This window comes from Gallus gallus, chromosome 15 (assembly GCF_016699485.2).
Source record: "Gallus gallus isolate bGalGal1 chromosome 15, bGalGal1.mat.broiler.GRCg7b, whole genome shotgun sequence".
Taxonomy (NCBI): domain Eukaryota; kingdom Metazoa; phylum Chordata; class Aves; order Galliformes; family Phasianidae; genus Gallus; species Gallus gallus.
Genome location: NC_052546.1, coordinates 2,713,003 through 2,723,933, shown reverse-complemented (window position 1 = coordinate 2,723,933; position 10,931 = coordinate 2,713,003). Strand labels below are relative to the sequence as shown.

Below are 10,931 nucleotides of genomic sequence, written 5' to 3'. Positions count from 1 at the left end.
CCGCCAAGCCGCGCCTGCGGGGCGGGTAGGGCCGGGCTTCGGCATGGGGAGAGGCTCCTGAAGCGGCCGCCGGAGGAGCAGCGTCGGCCGTCCTGAGGAGGAGATGGGGGAGGCCCGCTGCTGAGAGCCAACTTCTCCCGGCCGCCAACAATGAGCAGCGCGCAGCCCCGCAGGCAGAGACGGCCCATGGACGGAGGCGAGGCGGGGGAGCGGAGCCAGATGCCGAGCTGCCGACGGGCTGACAGGAGAGCGGCTTTCCCCCTCCAGCGAGTCTCCAGCTCCTGACTGCTCACCGGGAGGGGGGGGGGGGAGGCCGTTCCGGCGTCTTTTGATTGGGAGAGATTTAATTTTCTTTCAAGGGAGCTCCTCCATCACCGCCAGCAGCGCCCTCAGCGCCGCTTCCCGGCCCCGAAGTTGTCCCGGCCGCGGTCCCCCCGCCCGCAGCGCCATGGAGACGGTGGGGAAGTTTGAGTTCAGCAGGAAGGACCTGATCGGGCACGGAGCCTTCGCCGTCGTCTTCAAAGGCAGGCACAAAGAGGTGAGCCGGCCCTTCAGCTGGTTTTTACTTCGTTTTTTCCTCGCCTGGTTCGTGCCAGGCTGGGGGCAGCGCTGCGGGTCGCGGTGGGACGGGGCCCGCTTTGTCCTCGCCTCCTTCCCGGCGCCGTTCTGCCTCTCGCCGTGCTCCCACAGGAGGGGAAGGGGCTCGCTGGACGGCGCAGGGAAAGCCAGCTTGCTGCGGGCCTGCCCGTGTTAGGGCTTGGGATAAGCCGTGGTTCCCACAGCGTTTATTTCTAGTGGTTAAATAAGGGGATAATCATCAACAAAACCCCAAACCTCGGACTTTTCTCCTTGTGCTGGCGCTGCTTGGGACAAGGCAAGTCCGAACATGTGTTGGGACACGGAGCAGAGGCCTTTGCTGGTGCCGCAGGATGCCTTCCAGCAGTGCCGGCACCCTGATGGAGGCTGCTCACCCAGCCTGTGCTAACGGGGAAATGCGCTCTGAATTACACGTGCACTTTTCCACTTTCAGAAACCTGAGCTGGAAGTAGCTGTGAAATGCATTAACAAGAAGAACCTTGCAAAATCACAGACTCTGCTGGGCAAGGAAATTAAAATACTTAAGGTAAAGGCCGACAGAGCTCTTTTCTTCACTCTTTGTTACCTGTGCCCTTTGTTGCTCTCAGCTTATTGTCTCTAATTTTTTCTAGGAACTGAAACATGAAAACATCGTTGCCTTGTATGACTTCCAGGTAAGTGCGTTCAATTACGGCAAAGCATTCTAGACATGGGAGAGGCTGAGTGGGGTTTTTTGGCGTTTTGTTTTTTGCAGCAGATGTTTGTAATCAAATAGAGGTGTTCTGGGGAAAAGGCCTTCTCTCACATTAGGGCAAGCTCTGTTCTTCTGCATGGACTGTGCTCTGGAGGCTAAAACTTCTGCAGCTGGGAGTTGGGGTTGGGACTGCTGTTCTCAGGATGCTTACACAGCAAAATGCAATGTGTGGTGAGTGTGCTGGGTCCTCCTAAGTTCTCAGAACGTTAGAAACGAAACTCACAGGAGTTGCTCTGGGTACTCCTGCCTCTTATTTTTCTTTCTCTGGTCTGAAAGCTTCATTTTTCCCAGATGGTGTAGAAATAGTGTGAGCATGACTTTGTAGCATATGATTGCCCTCCGTTCCTGAGGATTTCCATCAGCGTTTTTCTGCTGTCCTTGTGGCAATCAGTAAGTGTTTAAAAATTGCGGCAGGCATTTTGAGATGGCTGTGGTTTCCCACAGCCGCATTTTCCCTCAAAGCCAGCTCTATCTAAAGGGCTCTGAAACCCGACTGCTCCAGTGTCTTTTCTTTTCCTGGAGCATTTTGTTGACCTGCCTCGTGGCCTAGCGGGCTTCTATTTCTCTGGCATTAGCGATGCTTTCTTTAAGAAAAACTCTGCAGAATCTGGGCGTGAAACGGGAACCCTCGGTTTGTGGGCAGAGGGGACGGAGGGCGGTGAGCGGCGGCCTGGGGGACGCGGCCCCAGCACAGCGCCCGGCGCCGGGGGTCCCGGCCCGGTGTCACGAGGCCGGTGTTTGTTGACATTCCTCCTCCTCCGCCGATTGGCTGTGGCGGCTTTGCGTCACGCGCGGCACGACGGCTGATTGGTTGACCCGGCCGCAATGCCTGCTGGGTGTTGTAGTCCCCTCCCTAACTGAGGCCTGAGGGCCGCGCCGCCCCGCGCCCCTCGGCCGGGCGGGTTCCTGGAAAACGAAGTGCGTGATGGTTTTGAGGGCAGGTGGACGGGGGGGGGGGGGGGATTGGGGTGTTCCAGCGGGGAGGACAGGACGCTGGGAACAGGATCGCTTCTTGGAAATGCCCTCTGGGTGAGAGGCCACCTGTTCCCTGCCCGCCCCCCGGCTGAGGTGAGGAGCTGGGGCGGCCCTGAGCGCGGCCACCCGGGGCGTTATTGGGCTGGGGTTATGTTAGCTGCCAGCACTGTAGCACACTCCTCTGTGGCCTGGGTGGCTTGGTTTCTCAGACAGAATGAGGCGATGTAGGTTGTGTTGGTGGGATGTGGCACTCCAGGGTGTAAGATCCCCTCTGGTGCCCGTTGGCCTGTGACCAGACCCAGCCTGCTGCGGCCTGCCGGCACAGCTGGTGTGTAATGCCCTGCTCAGCCTTGCTCTGTGTTCAGGAGTCGTGTGAGAGAAGATTACCTGCAGAGGTAGTAGTGCAGTGCCATGGAGGTCTGGCTTCTCCCTGCCTTGCCTTCCTCTGTGGGAAAGACCATTGCTTATTCATCTTCATTCATAGCTGCCTCATTCATAGATGCACATGTTTACCCTTGAAAATGTCACTGTGGCAGTTACCAGGCCTTCCCTGTAGATCTTCTAAAACTCTGGAGGTTTATTCTTCCAGTACAACAACAAAGAGCAAAAAGGAAAAAATAGCTTCTACAAATCATACTATTGCCGTATAGCTTTGCTTGTCATTGTGTTTTGTCTTCCTTTTCTCTGCACATCCTCTCAGCAGTGACTTTAACATTTACTCACATCTTCCTTGCACACAAGGAAATGGTTGCCAAACCCACAGCGGCTGTAAGTCAGCAATTGCACCCAGTGATGCTTTCGTTTGCATTTTCCTAGTTACAAGTTAATGCTAAGCAGGCCTCATACAAGTCAAGGTTTTTGATATAATGCCAGATTTGCCTCAGACAAGCATTTGCAGAGCTGATATTTAATAATGAGAGCAGCTCACACCATTGCACACTTATTCTTCAATTTGTGGAAAAATCACCATGTTCCTCCTTGACTCATAAATACTGACAAAGACCTATGACACAGTATCACAAAATAAGGCACTTACAAGGGATGAATTAGTACTGGTGAATGTTTCATGCACAGCAGTGCAGTGTCTGGACTTTTATAGATCCCCTTGCTGGAGTCCTAAGAGCAGCACCATTATATGAGAGCAGCTCACAAAATGAAATATGCATATTTCCATTATTATGTGCTCACATATTAATGAGAGGTGCTGTGAGTAGTCGAGGAGCCTAAAGAGAGAACCCCTGCTCAAGAAAAGGATAAAACATATTTTGTTGATTTTCTGAGTGCTCTGTATGTAGTGTCTGTACAGAGTTGTGCTGCGGATCTTTCCTAGGCACAGGAGATGTTTGGCATAAAGTGAAGACCAGATTCCTCTCTGTGCAGGGTGTGTTAGTCGCTACTGAGCTGCTGCTCGCTCCTCAACTGGCTTGCAGAGGTTGGGATTTTCCAGATTGCTGCAGTTGAGAGGAGTGCGGTAATGCAGAGACATCTGGAGAGTAGGAGTCTTATTACTTTTTGAAGAGAGCCAATGAGCCCTTGTTCTTTAAGGTGGAAATTAGTGATAAGAAGAATACAAACAGCTATTTCCGCTGTACGAGATCTTGGTTTGAAACAGGTTTCTTAAAGGATAGGCTTTAGAAGTAGTGAGGATCAGCTCAACCTTTTGTGCATGCTGATGCTGAAAGCTTGGAACCATGTAGTCTGGTTTATGAGTCTCACTTTTGTGTGTTTTTTTTTTCCACACTAGATATTGAATCTGAGTCTGGTCATAGATTGAGTAGTTAATAGGGTTGAATGATACTAAGCTAACTTTTGAACTTGTTGGATCATGAAAGGACTGTGAGCTGGACTGCTTCCTCCAGCACTAGTGGGCTCTTACAACAGAGATCTTCAGGGCAATGGGATATCCTAGGTATGTTTTCTTCCCTGTGTTCCTCTTGTACCAGGAGGCTTGGATGAATAGGTGCCAGCTGAAGATATAATGTGTGACTGTTGCACTAGGGAGCAAAGCAGCCCTAGCCCAGCTGCTCAGGGCATGCAGGAAATTTGCTGTTCCTGGACAGAAATCATCCTTTGGATGCTAAAAAGCATTTTCCTATATGAAATGGAAAGAAGGACCACTTTCCCTAGATGTGTGCTGTGATCTGAGCTTCCTAGGGCAGCTCAGGTATGACTGATTTTGTGGGTATTGCTTCTTTTCTTTTTTTGGTGGGTCTGGTTGTAGTAAAGTCACTGTTAATATCACACAGGACATGGCTCTGCTGAGTTTCTAATTCAGCCTTGGTTACCTGAGGGTCTGCTTTCCATAATTTTATGTCAAGTTGGCACACTCATCAGCTAGGGATGAGCTCAGAGAAATGCTGAAATCACTCGTGCAGTGAAGACTCACCAGAAATATGTCTGCTAGGGTGACTGTATCACCTGGAGCACCTGCTGAGGAGTCAAGGACCGGGATGTTCTTGCACTGCAGTTTTTCTTGTGCACGTGGATTCAGGCATGGGGTGGCAGAACAAACATTCCTTGACTGAATGACTGGAATGACCCTGGGCTACTCTTTGGGGCCAAGCACTACAAGGCTTATTCCATTGTTGCTTTCTATAAAATCCCTATAATCAATAGGATTCTGGCTGTTAAGGACAGTGGTATTCTGCTCTCTGCTTCATTATGCTTTTCTGATGCTGCCTTTAGCTGCCAGTCCACCTCCTGTGTCCCCTGGCACTGCTCAGTGAGCAGCAGTGTCCTTTGGTGTGCCCTCCAGCACTGCTTGCTCCTGCTGCAGTGCTTTGCTGATCTGCGTGATGCCAGATGAATCAGTAGTGCTGCAGTGACACCTTCCCCACCACCACTTGTGCCACCTCATGAGGGATCTGCTGTCCTTTGGGCATTACTCTTTGGGTGGCACGTCTTAGGAGACAAGGCTCTGCTGTGACACTGGGGATGACTAAGGAGGCACTCTGTGTTGGGGAGATCGCACTCCTGAGGTCAGGCAGGCTGTCTGGTTAAATCCGGCTTTAATTCCGTCCCTGAGTGAGGTTGGCACGTTACCTTGTGAGTGGGTGTGCAGCACAGGCTCCCCCACATGCTGCCAAGCAATCCTCCTTCTGTTTGTGCTGCGGCCGAGGGCGGTGTGCCTGCTGTCCTGCTCTGTCAGCATCCTCGCATCTGCTGGGGGGTGTCACTCTTACTGAAGATTGAGCCTGCCTTAATTTAGAGCTCGAAGGGGGAAAGGATAGAAAATCCATCTGCCCTCTGCTAGTAGCTCTATAGGATGTTTGAGAGTTTGGTGAATCAAAATGCCTATGTTTATGGCAAATAGAATGTTTTACAGTCTTGAACTTTGTTTTATGTTGACTTCACTAGCTGAGTACTCCACTGTGCAGGTGACAGAAACATCTAGCAAATGTTGACCACTAAATATAGACCTCAGAGGAGTCATTGGGCTTTTTTTAGAGGGAGTGGTTTTGCTGCATTTCTGAAGTGATGATCCCTGTTTTACTCATCCTGTATGTAAAGCACATACCTGTGTTCCTCTCACATGATCAGGATGTCATGGGAGAGCCAGCAACCTGAAAGGTTAATAGCCTTTAGAGCTTCCATGGAAGGCAGCATTACTCAGACTATGGTGATGGATTAAGGAGTGTTTCCCAAGAGTAATTGGAAACTGGTAGGCTGCTGTGTTCACAGTTTGACAGCAAGGCTCTGGTAGCAGCTGAGGTGCTATTCATGCAGCTCTTCCTTAAGCTTCATCGGTGTTTCCTGTAGGAAAATTTCCTCTGGTCAAGTCCTTGTGATGGCTGAACACATTGGGTTGGAATGGGTGAAGCAAGGTGGTGGAAATTTGGAAGATGGATGGGAAGAGGCCCATCCTAAGTATGTGGACAGGAAGAATGCCCTAGTGATGGCTGAGCAGGACTGAATCCAGTCTATCTGCCAACAGATAACTTCAGAGCTGCTTTTGTGCTGAGTATATCGCAAAGAGGTACATTAATGGTGTGAATGCCTCCTGCTTTATGGTGTGCAGGCCTTAAATGCCACCATAAATGTGAAGAGATGCTCTCAAAATGCAGACTGAGGGTTTCAAAGCTGCCTTTGCTTTAATACTAAGGCTGTTTTGGGGGGAGGGCTGAGAGAAATGAACCAAATTCTGCATCACTGGCTGCTTAGGGCAAAAATGTTCTGTCTGGCTGCAGGAGCACCTGGCTTGTTTCCTAGCATCAGAATAATGGGAGGAATTAGGTCAGCAGAGCTAGCTGGCATAGTCAAGTCAACCAGACAGTATGTTTCAATTGCAGGGAATGAAAGATGCTGAATTTCAAGTCTCCAGAGATCTCACTTAGCAAAATGTGTTACATGGCCAGGCAAGGAGAGGCCTGCCAGCCCTCTGGGTACACCTTGGTGGCCTGCAGTGCTGCAGGGTGAGGCGGTGTAAGGCAGAGCTGCAGTGTGCCACTCGAGAGTTTTAAGGCATATCTTTTGTTTCCTTTGTGAATGCTTTGTAATGTCGCTGCAGGCAGAGCTAACAGTTAGGTGACTTTCTCGTGGAGGCTTTTTCGTTTGTGTGACTGATAGTTATTTTCAGTTTAACTGGCAATTGTAGCCAGTGTGTTAAAATGTACTCCATTTTCTTCACTTTTGAAATGCTGCAGGTTAAAGCCCTGTTTCTCTGGCTTCTGGTGACTGGATGTATTTCCTCTTAAATTAAGACTGTTTTCTGAAAGAAAACTCAGACTTTTTCCTCTATGTTCCTTGTTACAAGGCCTTTGTGCTGTGAGTGTATGTCTGCTTTCCTAAGTGGGTATGAAAAGGAAGCCAGCAAGGGCCAGCTAGCCATGCAGCAGCCATATAAAAAACCAAAAATCCAGCAAGGTTGGGCCTGTGATATCACAGGATATCAGATTAAGCATTTATGGGATTTGCTATTAAAAAAAATCCAAGGTGTTCCCAACCCTATTAGTAGAACTGAGCTTATTGATTTTAAAATCAAGCTTCCAGGCTGAGTGGCTTGAACCTCTCTCGATAAGTTGTGTCTTGGTGCGTTTGACTCCAGCTGAGGCCTTCAGCAGGGTGCTGGACCCTCGGTGTGCAAGGGAGCAAATCTTAAATGCTCATTTTATAAAGTGACTGTGTTATAAAAAGGAGATGAAGAACAAATGCAGAAAAGCAAATTGGATCTTCAGTATCTTGTTTTTAAAACGTTGAAGTCTCTTCTCTTGACAGCATTAGCACAATGCATTGCCATGTGCAAAGAGGCACTTGCTTTTAGTTCAGAGAAGCGTCCAGGACTTGTTCTGGTTAGCAAAGGAATAACTGCGTTTGCCATTCCATGTCAGTGTGTCCCAGCTTCTCAGAACTCTGCTGCTGTTTTTCTCTGTGCTCATGACATGCTGTGAGGCATTTGTACTGCCCTAAGAGACATCAGCTGCTGCAGGTGACACAGCCCTACCCCAGACGGTGCTGTAAGAAGTGACTGTTTCTCCAGTGTCCCAGCAGCAAAAGTCTTTAATTTGCTGTGGTGCATGCCTCTGGTCTCACCTCGAAGCTCTGCGTCTTGCTGAACCTGCCACTTCTCTCTGCTCTTGTGACATTAATCCTTGGTTTGGTTTCTGTGGTTAATGTCAGATGCAGCTTGCAGCTTTGGCTTGTTGTGCTGTTTGTTCTGCAGAGGCCTGCTGTACCCCCGAAGGAGTCGTGCTTTTCTGTTTGGGCTCTGCAAGTGCTGCTGTCCTGTCATTCAGTGAGTGCCCTGCTTGGTGGGGCTTGGTTCAGGGCCTGAAGTGATCCTGCGTGGCTGGCTGCTGCACAGTGGGGCCATGGCTTCCAGATGGAGATGGAAGAGCTGGAGCCCACCTTCGTGAAAGGGAGTGGTGGAGTTCCTTCAAATCTCAAAGACAGCTCAGTCTTATAGCCATCCTGCTGTTTCTATTAGCTGCCTGGCAAACTGCAACACTGCAGACATGACACTGCCTGTTCATTTTTAGGTGTCACGTAGTCAGACTTCAGGACTTTGCCAGGGGATTTGATTGTATGGGGAGTATTTTCCCTCCCTTCCTGAAGCCCGTGCAGAACCAGAGGATAGATCTCCTGCTGTTAATAACCTGCACTGAAGTGTGAGCTGCCCTGAAACATCTCTTCTGTTTCATAAGCAGAAAATAGCATAGTGCCTGGAATGGAGTAGCACTGGCCCTTTGCAACTTCTCGTGATGCTATAGAAAACCACCTTCAGCATGGTGTTCATAAACCTCTTCTGCTCGCCCTGTATCTTGACAGGTACTGCAAATCCTGAAGCAAACCGTCAGGTCTGTAGGAAGCAGAATGTAGTCGAGGGCTGATGTAGAAGTCTGTGGGCCTCTCTGGGTCTTCCTTTTGTCACCATAGGATCTGCATGAAGGCACTGGGAGCCCTCGTTCTCCTGGGAAGTCAAAGATCTGCGGATGGTACTGAGCTGGTTAGAATGCTTCCCAGAGAGTAACAACAGGCTTTATTGCTGGACCCTGATCTCCAAAGCAAGCAAAAATACTGAGTAGGATGTTGCATACCGTCTCCTCAGCTGTGCTTGTGTGACTGCTGCCACAGCCCAAAGCTGCTCTTCATTCCAGTGTAGCCCTGGCACGAGAGAAGAGTGACCACTGGTTCCTTATGAAGCAGGACATTGGCTGCACAGCTTGAATCCTAGAGCACTGTCCTGAAACATGCTTTTGTCTGGCCTTAAAGCTTTGTGTGGGTGTAAGAAATGTTCTGTGGTAGCGTGCCTCTGTGCAGAGAGGAGAGTATATTGGGGTGAATGAGTACTTCCTTCTATTTTCTCTTCGTGTGAATTGTTGTCTCCTGAATATGAAACGGCTTGAAATGCTCCTGAGTTCTTTACTGATAAGGCTCATAAAGAGTGGAGAGAGGGAGCAGGGCCCAAGAACAGGAAGGCAGTAGGCTCTGAGTTATTTTTCATCTTTCTGTATGGGCTCAAGAGGCATATGAATGTCTTCTACCTTTTTGTTTCAGATCCATTTGCTAAGGGTGAGCACTGGTAAGTGCTCCCATAATTCAGATTAATGTTGCTATTGCCTCTTATCTTGCTTCCGTTCGAACAGTTGCGTCAAGAGATAATCCGTGCATAGCATGAAGGCTTTCCTTTCCTCCTCAGTGGTTAACTTGGTCAAGCCAAGCTTTGAGCCAAAGTGAAATTGTCCTCCTGAGGCTTTGCTGCTGGGTGACTTTTTCCTCTCTTGAGAACTGCAGGTTCTGCCTGCTGAGCCCAGCTGGCTTGGGAGCCACTGCCACAGCAAAAGGCTTTTCCAGGTGCCTCTGGCCTTGGAGGTGGTGTCTGTAAAGCAGAATTCTGTTTGTTACAGCTGGTGTTTGTGACTCAGTGCTGCGTTCAGAGGAGGGATGAATAGAGCTCTGATGCCAAAAGAGCACAGGCTTCGTGAGAACCTGGAGGACACGGCATGCCTCTGTGCTGAGGTTCTGCTACAGCAAGCAGGGGAAGTGGCATTTAAAACAAACAAAAAACCCTCAGCGTTAAGCTTAGCTTTCAGTTGGTGTCAACTTTATCTTCCACTGCCAGGTTAACCCTGTGTTTTGTGTTTGGCTGGTACAACTGGTGAGGTCTAGCCCTGTTGACAAAGGTCTCTGAGGCGATTATCTTTGGCAGCTGCTGCAGGTGCTGAGAGGCAGCATTAGGCAGCACATGGTGATGATCTTCTGGGAGGTACAAAACAGGAGCTCGTCGTTGGAGGGAGGCTGACCAAACTGGCACTGATGTGCTTTTCTCCAAGAGGGCAACAAGAACGGTTCTGTGGACTGGAGTGCATGCACGTTCCCTCCTGTATGCCAGCCAAGTGGTGTGCAGCACATGGACGTAACACACAGCACTACTCATTTTCCAAGTCCTCTTTCTGCACCACGTTCCTCCTGGAAGAGATGAGTTATGTGAGGTGGAAGCCATTGTTTGTGGAGTTGTTACCTCAGCATCTGTTACAATGCTGGTTCCACGCAGATGGGTGAAAATACAGCACTGCTGTGAGGGTTTGGAGTATTATGTAATTAAACTATTTTTCCCTCTCTGAACGTCTTTCTAAATTTGGTAGCCGGCTAGGAGCTGGGGTAGAGCGCAGGGGAGGATTTCTCTCAGTTTCCTCTTGCAGCCTTTTTAAGCTGTGGCAGGAGGATGACTAAGTGTGGGTACAGCCAGATGTTTCCCTTTGGACACACCTAAAGACAGACTTTCCAAGAAGAGGATCATGCCACCTTCCAGTGTGGGTGGAGAGAAAATGTAAAGGGAGACAGCATTGCTGGGCCTCAGCATCACTAACCTCATCCCGTGCAGTGCCTCAGCGGGGGATCCGAACAAATGCTGTCCCTGGGTGATTTCTGCTGTGTTGCTAAATGAAGTTTCTTTATTTCTTTGTCCTCTGTCAGCAGATGTTTGTTATTTGTAGACAGAAGAGCCTGTTGCCTGTTTTTACACTCAATTAAATTGTAACTTCATTGCTAGGGCCTCTGCTGAAAGAAATGCAAGTCAGGCAGTGATCCAGACTGATTAATTATCAGCTTGATGTCTTTGGCAGAGGCCTTTAGTGTTGTCGTGGAGTGCAGTCAGGGTTCTGCTGGAGCACTGTGAGAGAAGTCGGGG

The 10,931-nt window shown here is 49.5% G+C and overlaps 1 protein-coding gene across 2 annotated transcripts in view; it reads left to right on the top strand.

Moving 5' to 3' along the window:
- Positions 1-10,931, top strand: part of ULK1 (unc-51 like autophagy activating kinase 1) — a 90,316-nt gene that overhangs the window by 17,942 nt on the left and 61,443 nt on the right. Inside the window, exons 2-4 of one of the 2 annotated variants that reach the window (XM_415091.8) lie at positions 360-538; positions 1,031-1,123; positions 1,209-1,250. In XM_415091.8, the coding sequence (XP_415091.5) occupies positions 360-538; positions 1,031-1,123; positions 1,209-1,250 (314 nt within the window). Of the gene's footprint in view, positions 1-33; positions 539-1,030; positions 1,124-1,208; positions 1,251-10,931 lie in introns of those variants that run through there. The other variant, XM_015275647.4, reaches the window with a different exon arrangement.